The following is a 12,716-nucleotide window of genomic DNA, read 5'->3' on the forward strand; positions in this document are numbered from 1 at the left end:
TAATCTCCCAACAACATAAATATACAATATAGATCACTTGATGTTTATGTTTAATTATTCTCATCAATTTTGTTTTCACCGATTAACATATATTGTAGCAATATTGGTCAATGTCTTGATCTATAATCAATCAATTGAAATTCAATTGTTCAACCTTTTCTTGAACCATAATATAAATTCAAATTATTGCAAGATAAAATTTAGTATGGTTCAAGGTCTTAGGGTTAGACCACAATATTTGAGTTTTAGGGTTTCATAAATCATTTTTATTGCTATTAGCTAGGGTTCAAAGTATCACAATTGAAAAAAAAAAAAATAATAATAATTACATTCAACAACTACAATGAACATGTTGGGTATCAAAAAAGGTTGATATCATAAAAGATTAGAGAAAAGACAAAAAATTAAGAAAGAGAGATGATGAAGGACAAACTTCTTCGTGTGTAGAGAGAAGAACTTTGATAGATTTTTTTTTTTTTTTTTAAGAGGAAACTTTGATAGACTTTTTGAAATCTTTGGTCTGGAGGCTGGAAAATTATTGGAGTTTGGTATGTATAGTTAACACTACAAAGTCCATGATTATCCATGATTTTCTAATTCCATAAGTATTAATGATATTTTGAATACCTTTGTACTTTTATTCATTTTTAAAAGTTCTAATTGAATACCTCTAGATTTTTGTGGAATTCATGAAGTCTTTAAAAATCCTAATTGAATACCTCAAGACTTTCATGGACTGTTAAAAGTCTATATTGAATACACCAAGACTTTTAAATTCCATAGATTTATTTAAAAGTTCCACTAATTCCATATACAATACACCCCCCGAAGTTTCTTTTTTTCACTTCATTTTCATAAGACTCAAATATTGTAAAATGTAAATGTAGACAGGCCAGGCAAGGCCTCTGTGGATGTTTAGTGTTACAGACAACCCAATCAATAGCAGTGACTAAGATTTGAAGTGGCCCTTTTGTTATTGGGCCAAAATCAAGAAGGCTTTGTTTGTCCTTCATGCAGAAATCTGGGATTTTCTATACATTTAATTGCCAAGGAAGTGTAGAAAAAGGAAAAACAACCAATAAGAATCATATTAGTTGTAGATAATTGTACTAGATCAACTTCTGAAATCATCTTCTGAATCACTGGAAGATGACCAAGACACATGTGAATTGAAATGTGACTGGAAGTTCTGTAACTTCTTTGGTGTTAGGACTGTAGGTGACAATGGAGGTGATGCTAATAATGGAGGAGATGCTGATCCCACATTGGTTGTAGAAGTACTCTTCCTCTGTACCTTTCTTGAAACTTCTGCACAAACAAGATCAACCATGTCTAGAAAACCTCTAACAATCACAAAGAGCTGAAGTGGTTGAGCTCCTTTGTCTTTCGCAGATCTGGCTTGGTAATACTCCGTTGTTCTCTTCACAAGTTCCATAACCCTAATCTGCTCTTCTCTCACAACCTTAAGCTCCTCCTCACATTCCTCCAAAAACCCTTTCATTTCTCTTGCAAACCCTCCTGTCTCACCATTGCAACAATGTGTCAAAACCTTTCTAATTTCATCTACACGGCTAGTGAGAGTGGAGCTCACACGAATGAAGCTGTCATAGTCTATTGTAGCTGCTTTCTTCACATTAGATAGCTCAATACTCAAGCCTCCCAGCTTTGGTAACCCTTGGATTAAGTACTCCTTTCTTCTCTCTTCGGCTGTCAGATTATCCGAATTTGGTGTACTAGTTTGGCTTCTCTGATTGATCACTAAGTCTCTACCCTCCGATTGAGCTACTTGTTCAACCACAAAGTGAAGCAGAGTAGTCTTTGCATCAGTGCTTTTGACATCAGATAGATTCAGAAGAGCACTAAGGTTGAAACCTTGTGCATTTCCTCGAGGAGTTCCAGCATTCATTTGGTTTCCAGCTTTGAGAATCGCTTCAAGAAGTTTAAGGAAAAAACCTCGAGCTCTTAGCTCCTTGCACCCGAGTTCAAGTGTTTGTAGTGACTCCTTGAGGTGGAGGATTTCGGTGTCATAATTTTCCCGGAAAAGCATTGCATTGAATCGTGTAAATGCCGAAGGGACAGCTTTGAGGATGTGGTAGAGGAAAGACTCAGCATCTGCAAGCTTATTTGGATTGCCATTGAATTGGAGGATCTTGATCTCTTCTTCTTTGGTTGGAGAAATTTTGCTGAGTTTTTCGAGTGTTTCCGAACCAAGTCCTTGACCATCAAGAAGAGAATTTATGATTTCTTTACGAGAGATTGGGAGAGACTTTAGCACTATTGCTGTGTTTTGAGACTTTCTGGGGTCTAGAATGAAAACTTGAGCTGTTGGGGCAGAGTTAGACTTGGCTGAAGCTGACAAATTGTTATTTCTTTCATTGGTTTGGTTTTTGGTGATGTTATATCCAAACAAGTTTTCCATAAGCTCATCATCAAATCTGAATACCACATACAAAATTGTTTAAGATTAGATCATGAACCATGATATGATCAAATATTTAGACTACACTAATGAAAAACATTACAAAGTATTGGGAGCCTGAGACTTGATATTACCTGAATGTTCCATCAGTGATTTGATCCCAGACCATGGAATGATCAACAGCAGCCATAACCTTGTCCCAGTGCAATGGCTTCAGCTTCGTTTGCCTAATGACACTCACTTTTGAGCTCTCCCCGGCTGAGGCCTCAGCCCTACTTTTGTTGTTTGGTATGCCTTTAGGTGTAGGTGGTGGTTTTGGCGCTAAAAAAGAACCACCTAGCCTAGGTGGAGTGGGTGGTATAGATTTTCTTCTTACTACCTTAGGTAGCTGTGGTGGCGGGGGTGGTGGCGGAGGAGGTGGTGGTGGAGGAACTGGTGGTGGAGATATATTACTTGATGGTGGGGGTGGTAGAGGAGGCAGTGATTCTAGTGCTTGCTTTTCCAACATCTTTGGTGGTGTTATCCTAAATGGAGGTGCAGGAGTTTTTAGAGGAAGCCGCTGTTGCGGCTTTGGCAATGAAAGCACAACTTCTGGAGTTGGATTTTGTATGAATGGTTTTGCTAATTTTCCATGATTGATCAAATCAGATGACTTATGAAAAGAACGAACCGCTTTAGGCTTGGGCATTTTGGCTCTTTCTCCTTTAGCATCTACTCTCTTTTCTTCTTCTTCTACATCGTCTTCATAACTTGGGTTGAAAACTACCTTGGGAAAATGAGTTTCAACCTGGCCAACTTCTAGTTTCCTCAAGTAGATAACATCCACACCATTCTCATCGACAATCAATCCCTTCACATTTCCACCGCATTGCCTGAGCTGATCTTCACGACTCATTCTAACTTCCTCCCTATGAAAGCTTCCATTGCTCTTGTCTTTTGGGTGGCGCCGAGCAGCTAGAAATCTGTAGACGAAGAAGAAGATTCCGGCAAAAACAAGAGTAGTTGCAGCCGTGGCTGCAATGATCTTGACCAGCATTATTCCATTTGAGGTTGTCATTCTCTGAATTTGGCACCTGACACAGACAAGAGAGAATAATCTGAAAAGGAGGTTCAATCTTTCTGCACAAGTAAAAGACGCACTCAGTACTTCTCCGAAAAGCAGTAAGATGACAAGTGCTTTCGGAAAGAGTCCCAAAAGAAGCAAGCACAAGTTTGTTAAGTGTCTTCTTGTGTTCTTCACATTCCGATGGCAACTTCATTTCTTGTGTTTTGTTGTTGGTTGCTGACACTTTCAATGAAGGTAGGTGTTGTTGCTACGTTCCGGTTAGTGGAAATTACTACAATGGCCCTGCTGCATTACAGCATTTAGCAGATGGCTGGTGTGAAGTTTATGATGGCCGTCCTTCAAATCCAGTGTTGTTAAAAACGCCAAATGCATGAAATTAGACTTGTTGTTGGAATCAAATAAATTCCATGTTAAATATTTATGGTACTGATTTGGACTCACATACTGAAGAATTCAAACTCCAGCTAGGGTTTGTTGGCATCATAACTTCTTTGTTTAAAGGATCCAAAAATTTCATTGTTGAGTAGGATATGCATAGTACCAGCAGGTATTCTATTTATCATTGCTATTAACAAAGTTTAAGATTCTGATTGCGGTATGAAGAAAAATTCCAAGCTAGCCATGACCCACCATCACAAAGGCTTGCCTGTGAGATGCCGCCACGTGGCTTCGGCAAACCACAGAGCTGTTGAATGACCACAAATGGAAGAAGAAGAAGAAGAAGAACAAGAAACAGAACTGTTGTGCCTGCAGAAGAAACCAATAAACAATATGAAGGGAAAATCACAGGAGAAAATCTTATTTGGGCCCTTATAAAAATCATGTGAAGCTAATAATGTAGAGGGTCTACATCTGTTTGCCAAACTTCAAAGCAAAATAATCACATTGCTGAATTTGGAGACAATTACAAAATTTTGGGACCATTGTAATATTGATAAGCAAGAACACAGATTCCAAAAAAGAGAAAAAGGTAAAGTGACACAAAATCAGATATTGAATGGTTGACAAATTACAAAATCCCAAATAAGATCATTCAGGCAACAAAATATTCCCATCAATATTTGGGATTTCATTGATGATTATAGTGTGATTCCATATGCAACATCAGCAAAAAGTGAAACCCCCAAAAAAAAAAAAAAAAAAAAACTTTAATCCTAGACTTTATACCGTTCCCCTACTTTTCCTTAGTCCCCAGAGAAAGTTTCATGTTAGAATTTACATGGTGGGAAGTGGTAACAAACATACATGGGAATCTCAAAATTGGAAAATGGGGACGGTGTGAGTTATGAAATTCACTAATGGCAGACAATATCAATCCATACTGTGCAATCTAGGTCTCTTTGAGGAACATCTGGGTATGGGAGATGATGATGATGAAGATGGTGATGAGTGAAGTGATGCTAGATTACAAGCAAATGATGGTGACAGTTGTGGTAAAGGCGAGGGTGCCGATGAGGAATTGTTGTAGTCAATTTGAAGTGGTCTTTTCTGAACCTTCTTCACTACTTTCTCTTTTCTTTCTCCTCCCATCATGAAATTTTTCAAGCGGTTCACATCTGAAAGTTTTACCGGCTTTACTATAAACTCTTCGGCTCCTTCCTCCAAACATCTGTTAGCCAATTGTGAAAAAATTACTGTCAAAAACCTTCCTAGAGGCATAATTATCAGTGCATCTTATAAAATAGATACTTCAGCTTTAAGTTAGGATATATGATACAAAGGCTCCTAGGGTCACTGATGAAAGTTGTACAGAATAGCCGTTATGGGCAAGGCAATAATTAAGACAATATCTTTATAAGATCATGCCCATGGACTTTTAGGATGGCTTATTAGACTCATGAAGGGTCACATCTGAGCTTACTCATACATGAAAGGTCAAATTATACCTAAAATAAAAGATGCTCAAGTAATTACTAATTAGTTGTAACATGAGTGCTTTATATAGTCTATGGGTCATGATAATTGATGCATACCAAAATTATAAACAATATTAATTTTCAGAAAATAATTATTGCAAAAACATGTCATAGACTTTTCTTAAAGATTTGAGGATCCCTTTAACAAAACAGAAAAGATTTGAGGATCCCCACCAAAAGATTTGGAGAGTAAATGATCATTTTAAAATATTCGACAGCATTGGGGCAAAAGACAAATCAGATCTTGTTAAGAATTTGGTGCATATTAGACAAGTCATCATGAAGATCCAGAAGACAAATCATCTAGACCCACAGATCATATCGTGTTAAGGATTTGCTACTGTATGATTTAGACGCATAAGAACCCTAACAACAATTAGGTACATATCTGGATCAAATTCATAAAGCCCTGATCAAATCCATTGACCATTTCATAGTTCATACTATGCAAAACCTTTTTTAACATAAAAATCAGATCGGAGGTCTATAAACTAACATCAAATTCAACAGATAATAATCCTTTTTTTATCATCAAAGTTCTGATCTTAATGACATAGATCAACAAAGAAACCAAGTACCATTGAAAAAATTCAAGTTTGGTCCAAGAACATACCTATCGATTCGAGTGAGGATGTTCTCTGAGGACATGATCACCACTGGAACTTCTCTAAAAGCTGATGATTCCTGTTTCAGATTCATAACACACAAATAAATCTCCAAGTTCTAGGCTTTTAAACCCATAATCATAATCAAAATCAAAATCACACATAAAAGTAAAACAAAGCCTAAAATGACAAACCTTGATCTTTTTTAGCAGCTCATATCCTGTCATCCCAGGCATTGAGTAGTCTGTTATTATTAGATTCACCTTCATACCCTGTAACCAAATCAAGCACCCAAATGTCAAAAACCCACCATTAACCCAAAAAGACCATCAAACTGGTTCTCCTTTTTTCTTTTTTTCCTTGAAACTTTCATGTACATAGTTTTATAGAGGTAAGTTTTCTTCTTACATCAAATCCAACTGAGCTCTTCTTCTCTCCATCCAAGCCCAGATACTGCAGAGCCCTTGTTCCACTCTCAACGGCAGTCACTGCAAAACAAAATCCAATCTTTCATTCAGTAACGAATCAAAACCCGCCATTTGGAGCCAGCCACTACTCATTCACAGACATATAGCTTACCTTTACAGCAAGAAATCTTAAGCAGCTTCTCAATGACCTTCCTGTCTATGATGCTATCATCCACAGCAAGAACATGAAGCTCCTTCTCAGAAAGCTCAAAACTTTCCGGCACATTTCGCCTTAAAACCTCACCGGCAGTGGCCATTATGATTCTAGACACAGTCACCCGAGATGGGTCGTTGGGAAAATAGTACAGAACAGAGAGAGAAGGAATAGCAGGGTATGTTTGAAGCGTTTGAGAAATGTGGAGGTGGGTGTGGAAGTTTTATAGTGGGAGGCTTTTGCTTTTCAAAACAGGAAAAAGGGGTAAAGCTGAGATTGTGAGGATCCAATATTATCTGTGAGATTTTGTTTTCTCTTTGCAAATCTAACAGAGAGGATTATACCACCCAACTTGTCCATTGTCCTGTCAATCTTTCTATATTTATTGCCACCTATTTTTTATTTTTACTCTCTATTTCTCGTAAAATGGTCACTGTCAGTCTTCTTTAAGAAGAAAAAACGTATAACATTTCTCTCTCTTGTTGTATATTGGGGATTTTGTATTGGGATTCTGTGGGGTTGCATTCTAGATTTTCTGATGATTCTCTGGTTGGTTTTAGTGGGAAGAAAGATATTGACTTGGCTACGGACCTACAGTTGTTCAACTTTACAATTTCACATTTGGTTGGTTATGTATGTAAATTATATACAGTCTCACCCTTTCTTTTTTAGTGTGCTGAAACCAATGGTTTGTTTTGACTTTTGACTTTTGACTCTAAAAAAAAAAAAAAAAAAAGGTAAAACATACTCCACTGGATGTGGGACCTAGGTCCGGAGACAATCCAAATAAATAAGATTTGATCTTGATTATGGCAAATTTGACTTTAAATCAAAAAATCAAACCAGTTGGTCAAATGATTCATGGGGAAATCTTGGGCAATATCTTGTGCAGTATTTTGCATGGAACTTTCTAAATAATTTCTTCGAAAATGAAAATGCCCCGTGAGTTCCCAAGTTGAAACCAGTTGGTCTTTCTTCTATTCTTTTGCACGAGGGGTGAAGACTGTGCGACTGGTAATTCTTGATTGAATTGGGAAAAGTGCTTGGTGGAAAACATGAACATCAATATTCCTGAGGTTTTTGGTTGGGAATAGAAAGCCATTTATTGATTGTTAAATGCATTGTCATATCCACATTGATTATAAAGATTTTGAAGATCAATGAAATAAAATGACACTAGCTGTTGAATGATATTATTGGATCACCTAAATTAACCATGGTAGTTAGGTTTGGCCATGGTAGTTAGGTTTGGTAGTTAGATATGAAAGGGAAATGCATTTACACCTTACAGCCAGTAAAACAAGACAATAATTTTTTCAATTACATCTGATCAAACAATCATTGGGTTTATCAAGAAGGATCCATTTAAATACTGAGATCTATGAACTCATCGTCACATAGGATCTATTTAAATACTAAGGCTTCGTTTGGTTCACGGAAATGAAAGTAATTTCTTTGTCTTTCCTATGGGAAGGGAAATGAGATTTTTCAATAATTTTTCATTCTGATGTTTGGTAACGTAAAAAAAATTATTAAAAAGTTTGTAAATAATGTAATAAAATAATATGTTGTGAGTAATAAATGCAATGAAAGAATGAGGGAAAGTGATTCCTTTGGGGTTTGGAATGAACCATTTTCTCCCTTATTTTCCCTTCCTTTAGAAAATAATTTTCTTTTCTTTTGCATCCTAAACGCAGAAAATGAACAAATTTTCTTTTCTGATGCTTACTTTTCGCGAACCAAACGTGGCCTTAGTACATTTAGTAAACAACTGAAATTCTTAATCTTTTGAAGTACCTTTTCCAATTCTGAAAGCTTTTACCTTTAGTCCTATACCACTAATGCAGCACTAGATCTTTGATCCTTTATCAACAGACCCATTGGTTCAGATTATTTTTTGTTTTCCACAGGTGATTGGTACATGGAAAAAGCGCACACATTTGGGAAGTGGGATCAAAACTAGTAGAGGTATAATATTGTTTACAAAAAAACAGGAAGAAAATCCCATAAACAATAAGATCTTTATTCTCTGAGATTCTCAGAACAAGAAGAAGCGCAGCTTTGAAATGATGACCTTGGACAAGTAGAGTATTAGGTCTCTGATCCTAGCTTGAGCTTTCTTTTCCTATTTCTGACCACAGCACAGCACTGGTCAAATACTAATTTACAGTGAACGAATTTTTACTTTTCAGGGTTTTTTTTTTGGCTTGGGAAAACCGATGACTCCATTCATTGATTCAATCTGAGTCCCACACCGGCGGCGTCGACTCCCCCAGAAAATATATTTACTGTTCGTACGACGATATCTTTGCATGATCCACGTGGGGTCGGTGCCTCCTCCATTTGCGTGAATCGTCAGATCTTATATTTAATTCCAAGTTTAATTTTGGATATGATTGTCAGCCCAACTGTGATCATGTTCTTTGGGCCCTGCTGGCTTGGTTTTGATCTCCCTGATCAACTTTGGATGGATATCCAGCACAGCACATCCCATTCTGATTCTCTCTGAGTCTCTGTGCTGTGACTCTGAATCAATATATACAATACGTGTGTGTGTGTCTGTGTGTAATTATATAGCTGTGGTCGTCCCTGACCATGCTGCTAATAAGACTGTAACGTGATTTACATATTGCAGTATGCCAAATCTGGAAAAGTCGTGATTTTGATAGATTGCATTGGAGTTTCTGAAACATATCTTCAAACTGTAGGGATTGAGTGTCAACAAGATGCCTGGAGATCGATCGATCGATTAGATATTTGGGTGTTAGGACTTGTCTGTCTATAGCAAGAGATATGGATGTCGTTTATAACTAACTAGGCTAACTACATTTTTCCAATTACATTAAGAAGTGAGGTAACGTCCATAGAAGAGGCGAGTGTTATTCATTTCCGTAAGGTGTTTGCGTCTTGTGTTTTGCTTTAAAATGTAACGTCAAGTAAGTAATGTTGGAATGACTCCGACACTAGTTGAATCATTTAACAACTGTATTGCATTTGAGTTATGGCTCGTCAATATGTTAGGTTCAAAGAAACATAGGTTGAATATTTTTGAGTTACTTGTTGAATACACATATCTAGTAAAATAAAATATATAAAAAAAGATGCATTTTTGAAATATTTGAGTCATCTATTATGTCAAATATAAATCAAATCAAGAATGGAATCTAAGTTTGGTAAAGAAAAGAACAAACTAGTATAACCCACATGTCTAGGACTAAATTGGAAAGTAAGTGGGGGCAGACATCATCCCTAGTAACGCAAATAGGTGATCATAGTGCGTGTTTATTTGTTGTGAATTTTGCTTCTAAATGTAACAAACTTATCGAGAAGTCATGTCAAATGACTCAACACCAACTCAATGCATTTAACAATTATATTTCACCTTTCAAAAAAAAAAAAACAATTATATTGTTGATGAATTGTGATCTATTGGTTATTTAGAAGAGAGTTTCTATTTGGACCTTCAAATCTGCTCACTTGACCTCACCCAATTATGAATTATTAAATGACATATATAATCTACTATAAAATGACTATTAAAGACAATAATTATAAAAAAATATATATATATTATATTTATTTTATGTAGACTTTCCAATTCAATAATATTAGATTGTATTCCTTATTATTTTCCTTATCTATTTTCATTTTCCAATTTCACTATATACTCATTAAAGCATTCATATATATATTTAAGGGCTAATGATAAAAGAGGTCATTTTGAAGTGTCTTATTATAATATAGATAACACAAATATCTCCATGATAATTAAGGTCACCTCTTTATAACATACCACTAGAGTTAAACTTAATTACAAAAATTGCCACCGGTATCTCTCTCTCAATCAATTTCAGAATATAATCAACCCCCCCCCCTCTCTTAACTGACCTCACCGCCATGGCTCGACGATCAGTAGTGATCCTCCGACCTCCGCCACCTCCTAACAAAGCCCTAGGTCACCTGCATGCTTTGACCCGGCGATAGAGCTCCGCATGTGGTAACCATAATCTCTGGTGACGGAATCCAACCGCTTGTCACGAACGCCGTCGCGCCTCTTGAATTCCTTGCTCTGACGACGCAAAGGCAATCTTCACTGCTATGATTGTCAGAGGCGAGCTCGGGCGAGCATAAATGGCTATAGATCGGGCGAGCTCGGGGCTCTAATACCCTGAGCGAATCTACGTGGCGGCCTCCTACGCCGGTTTCGACGGATCTCCTCGCTCCTCCTCTAAAGCCGTTCGCGCCAAGTTCAACTCTGAGTCCGCTCTCATCCTCTACGCTCTGTATAAGCAGGTACTACTCGATCTCATTCCCCGAACATCGATCGATTCATCGTTTTCTCGATCGCAATTGCATTAGAAATGTCAATGTGGACTGTAATGTGATCCTAATTCTGTTAATTTTGGCTTCAAAAATTGGTTCTGTGGTGGTTTTGACTTGTGCTGTGGATTACTTTTGAATTTTGATGCTCAATTATGATTTTATTTTTTTTCGTGCTTACTCTGTGTAATTGCTTATTGTGTGTGATTTTAGGTAGATCTGGAAAATATTTACATTGTACTTATTGGCATTGCACTATCTGAAATGTATATATAAAGTGAAGTTGCTCATTGGTTGCTTTTGGGTCTTTGACAGAGGATTCATGTCTTGAAGTAGTCTAGCGAATGTATTGGGTTTGCCACCACATTCATACTTAATTATAAGAAAACCCAAGTAGCTTCACAAAATCTGATTCTATCTCTCTCTGATTCATAATTAAGAGGGCAATAGTGTCCCCTGCAGTTAGTGTTGTTTTTAATCAATTTGTGTCCTTATCATGCTTATTGTGATAGGTTGTATTGCGATGTAAGTCCGTATAAAAGTGCCTGCTGTAGTCCCATCTTTTCTAATCAAGAAGTTGTCTTTGTGCTCTTTGATCCCTCTCTCTCTCTTTTTCTTTTTCTTTTTCCGGAGACCATTGAATTTCTCTAATAACGTTGGTTTGGATTGTTAGTTCATGAGATGTTTATTATGTAAATGTAAACTGCTACCCAAATTATCCTTTTTTGATCAATTGTTTGGTTGACTAAATAGACTCTGATGTGATTATTAGCATTCTGGAACATGTTTCCCAAAGGTATGTACCAATATGTTAAATGCAGAACCAACTCTTCCTAAAGTGGTCTACTATGGCATGAAGCTTATTATTATAAATGCTTTTGTGCATCACCAGTGTCCAATTTGCTTGCAATATTTAGAACCAATTAGCTATTGTAATTGCTCTCTGTTCGTTATGGTGCAATTTAGTATTTGCTAACTCAACTGGACTCGATCTCCAGCGGTAATTTCCGAACTTATTTTCTAATTACGATGCCATTTTTGAATCTGATATAGGTTTTGGGTGTTGAATGATTTGAATTATGTAATAATTGCATGTCACTGACAATGTCACTAATTAAGTCATTGATCAAGTCACTGGTCATGTCATTGGCCAGTGAAGCCATTGGTCAAGTCAGGTCCCTAGTTAGTGAGATCACTGGCCATGTCACTGTTAACCTCAAGTCACTGGTCATGTCACAATCATGAACATGTCATTGATGATCTTCTCATTTTCAAAATTTTGCACAGGATACACAAACAGGACACATGGGCCGGGGTAAAAGAAAAGAGAGGGAAGAAAGTGAAGAAGAAGCAGAAGTTCTAGCCAGGAAGAAAAAGAAGAGTAGCAAGGACAAAAGAAATTTTAGAAATTTGTTTATGGCTTAGGATGCAAGTCACTGACCTGACCAATTGTAAACTCTAGCTTACCAAATCAAATAACTTTTTTATCTTTTTATGGTGTCATCATTGGTATGTTTAGTTTTCCTTAATGAAACATTATTTTTATAGACCTTCTGTTATGAAAATGTCACTGGTCAGTAGCCAAGTCACAAGTTGATAGCCAAGTCACTGTTAATCACATGTCACTAACTAAGTAACTGACCATGTCACTGACCAAGTAACTGTCAGTAGCCAAGTCACAAGTTAATAGCCAAGTCACTGTTAATCACATGTCACTTACTAGTAACTGACCATGTCGTAACTGACCATGTCACATTACATGTCACTGA

At 36.8% G+C, this 12,716-nt stretch overlaps 2 protein-coding genes across 3 annotated transcripts; both read right to left on the reverse strand.

Annotated features, from left to right (window-relative positions):
- Positions 1-808: 808 nt before the first annotated feature.
- On the reverse strand, positions 809-4,363 carry LOC133743420 (formin-like protein 4). 2 transcript variants are annotated; one of them, XM_062171362.1, is made up of 3 exons: positions 4,116-4,363; positions 2,554-3,492; positions 809-2,435 (listed from the first exon to the last, which is right to left on the reverse strand). In XM_062171362.1, exons 2-3 carry the CDS (start codon positions 3,474-3,476, stop codon positions 1,115-1,117), a joined length of 2,244 nt encoding a protein of 747 aa, XP_062027346.1. In that variant the 5' UTR covers positions 3,477-3,492; positions 4,116-4,363; the 3' UTR covers positions 809-1,114. The 2 variants fall into 2 exon arrangements, with proteins under 2 accessions (XP_062027346.1, XP_062027345.1); XM_062171361.1 differs by having other exon boundaries at positions 2,554-4,363.
- Positions 4,364-4,517: 154 nt separating this feature from the next.
- On the reverse strand, positions 4,518-6,948 carry LOC133743421 (two-component response regulator ARR5-like). The gene is made up of 5 exons (XM_062171363.1): positions 6,586-6,948; positions 6,415-6,494; positions 6,201-6,278; positions 6,015-6,085; positions 4,518-5,094 (listed from the first exon to the last, which is right to left on the reverse strand). Exons 1-5 carry the CDS (start codon positions 6,728-6,730, stop codon positions 4,797-4,799), a joined length of 672 nt encoding a protein of 223 aa, XP_062027347.1. The 5' UTR covers positions 6,731-6,948; the 3' UTR covers positions 4,518-4,796.
- Between the last annotated feature and the right edge of the window lie 5,768 nt (positions 6,949-12,716).

The sequence above is a fragment of the Rosa rugosa genome, chromosome 4, assembly GCF_958449725.1.
Source record: "Rosa rugosa chromosome 4, drRosRugo1.1, whole genome shotgun sequence".
In the NCBI taxonomy this organism is placed as follows: Eukaryota; Viridiplantae; Streptophyta; class Magnoliopsida; order Rosales; family Rosaceae; genus Rosa; species Rosa rugosa.

Excerpts from the sequence above, each read along its gene's own strand:
- LOC133743420 (XM_062171362.1), bottom strand. The coding sequence starts at position 3,476 with ATGACAACCTCAAATGGAATAATGCTGGTCAAGATCATTGCAGCCACG. Across the intron at positions 2,436-2,553 it reads ATCACTGATGGAACATTCAG|ATTTGATGATGAGCTTATGG; the intron begins GTAATATCAAGT and ends TGTGGTATTCAG.
- LOC133743421 (XM_062171363.1), bottom strand. The coding sequence starts at position 6,730 with ATGGCCACTGCCGGTGAGGTTTTAAGGCGAAATGTGCCGGAAAGTTTT. Across the intron at positions 6,495-6,585 it reads TAAGATTTCTTGCTGTAAAG|TGACTGCCGTTGAGAGTGGA; the intron begins GTAAGCTATATG and ends TTTGTTTTGCAG. Across the intron at positions 6,279-6,414 it reads AGAGCTCAGTTGGATTTGAT|GGTATGAAGGTGAATCTAAT; the intron begins GTAAGAAGAAAA and ends ATTTGGTTACAG.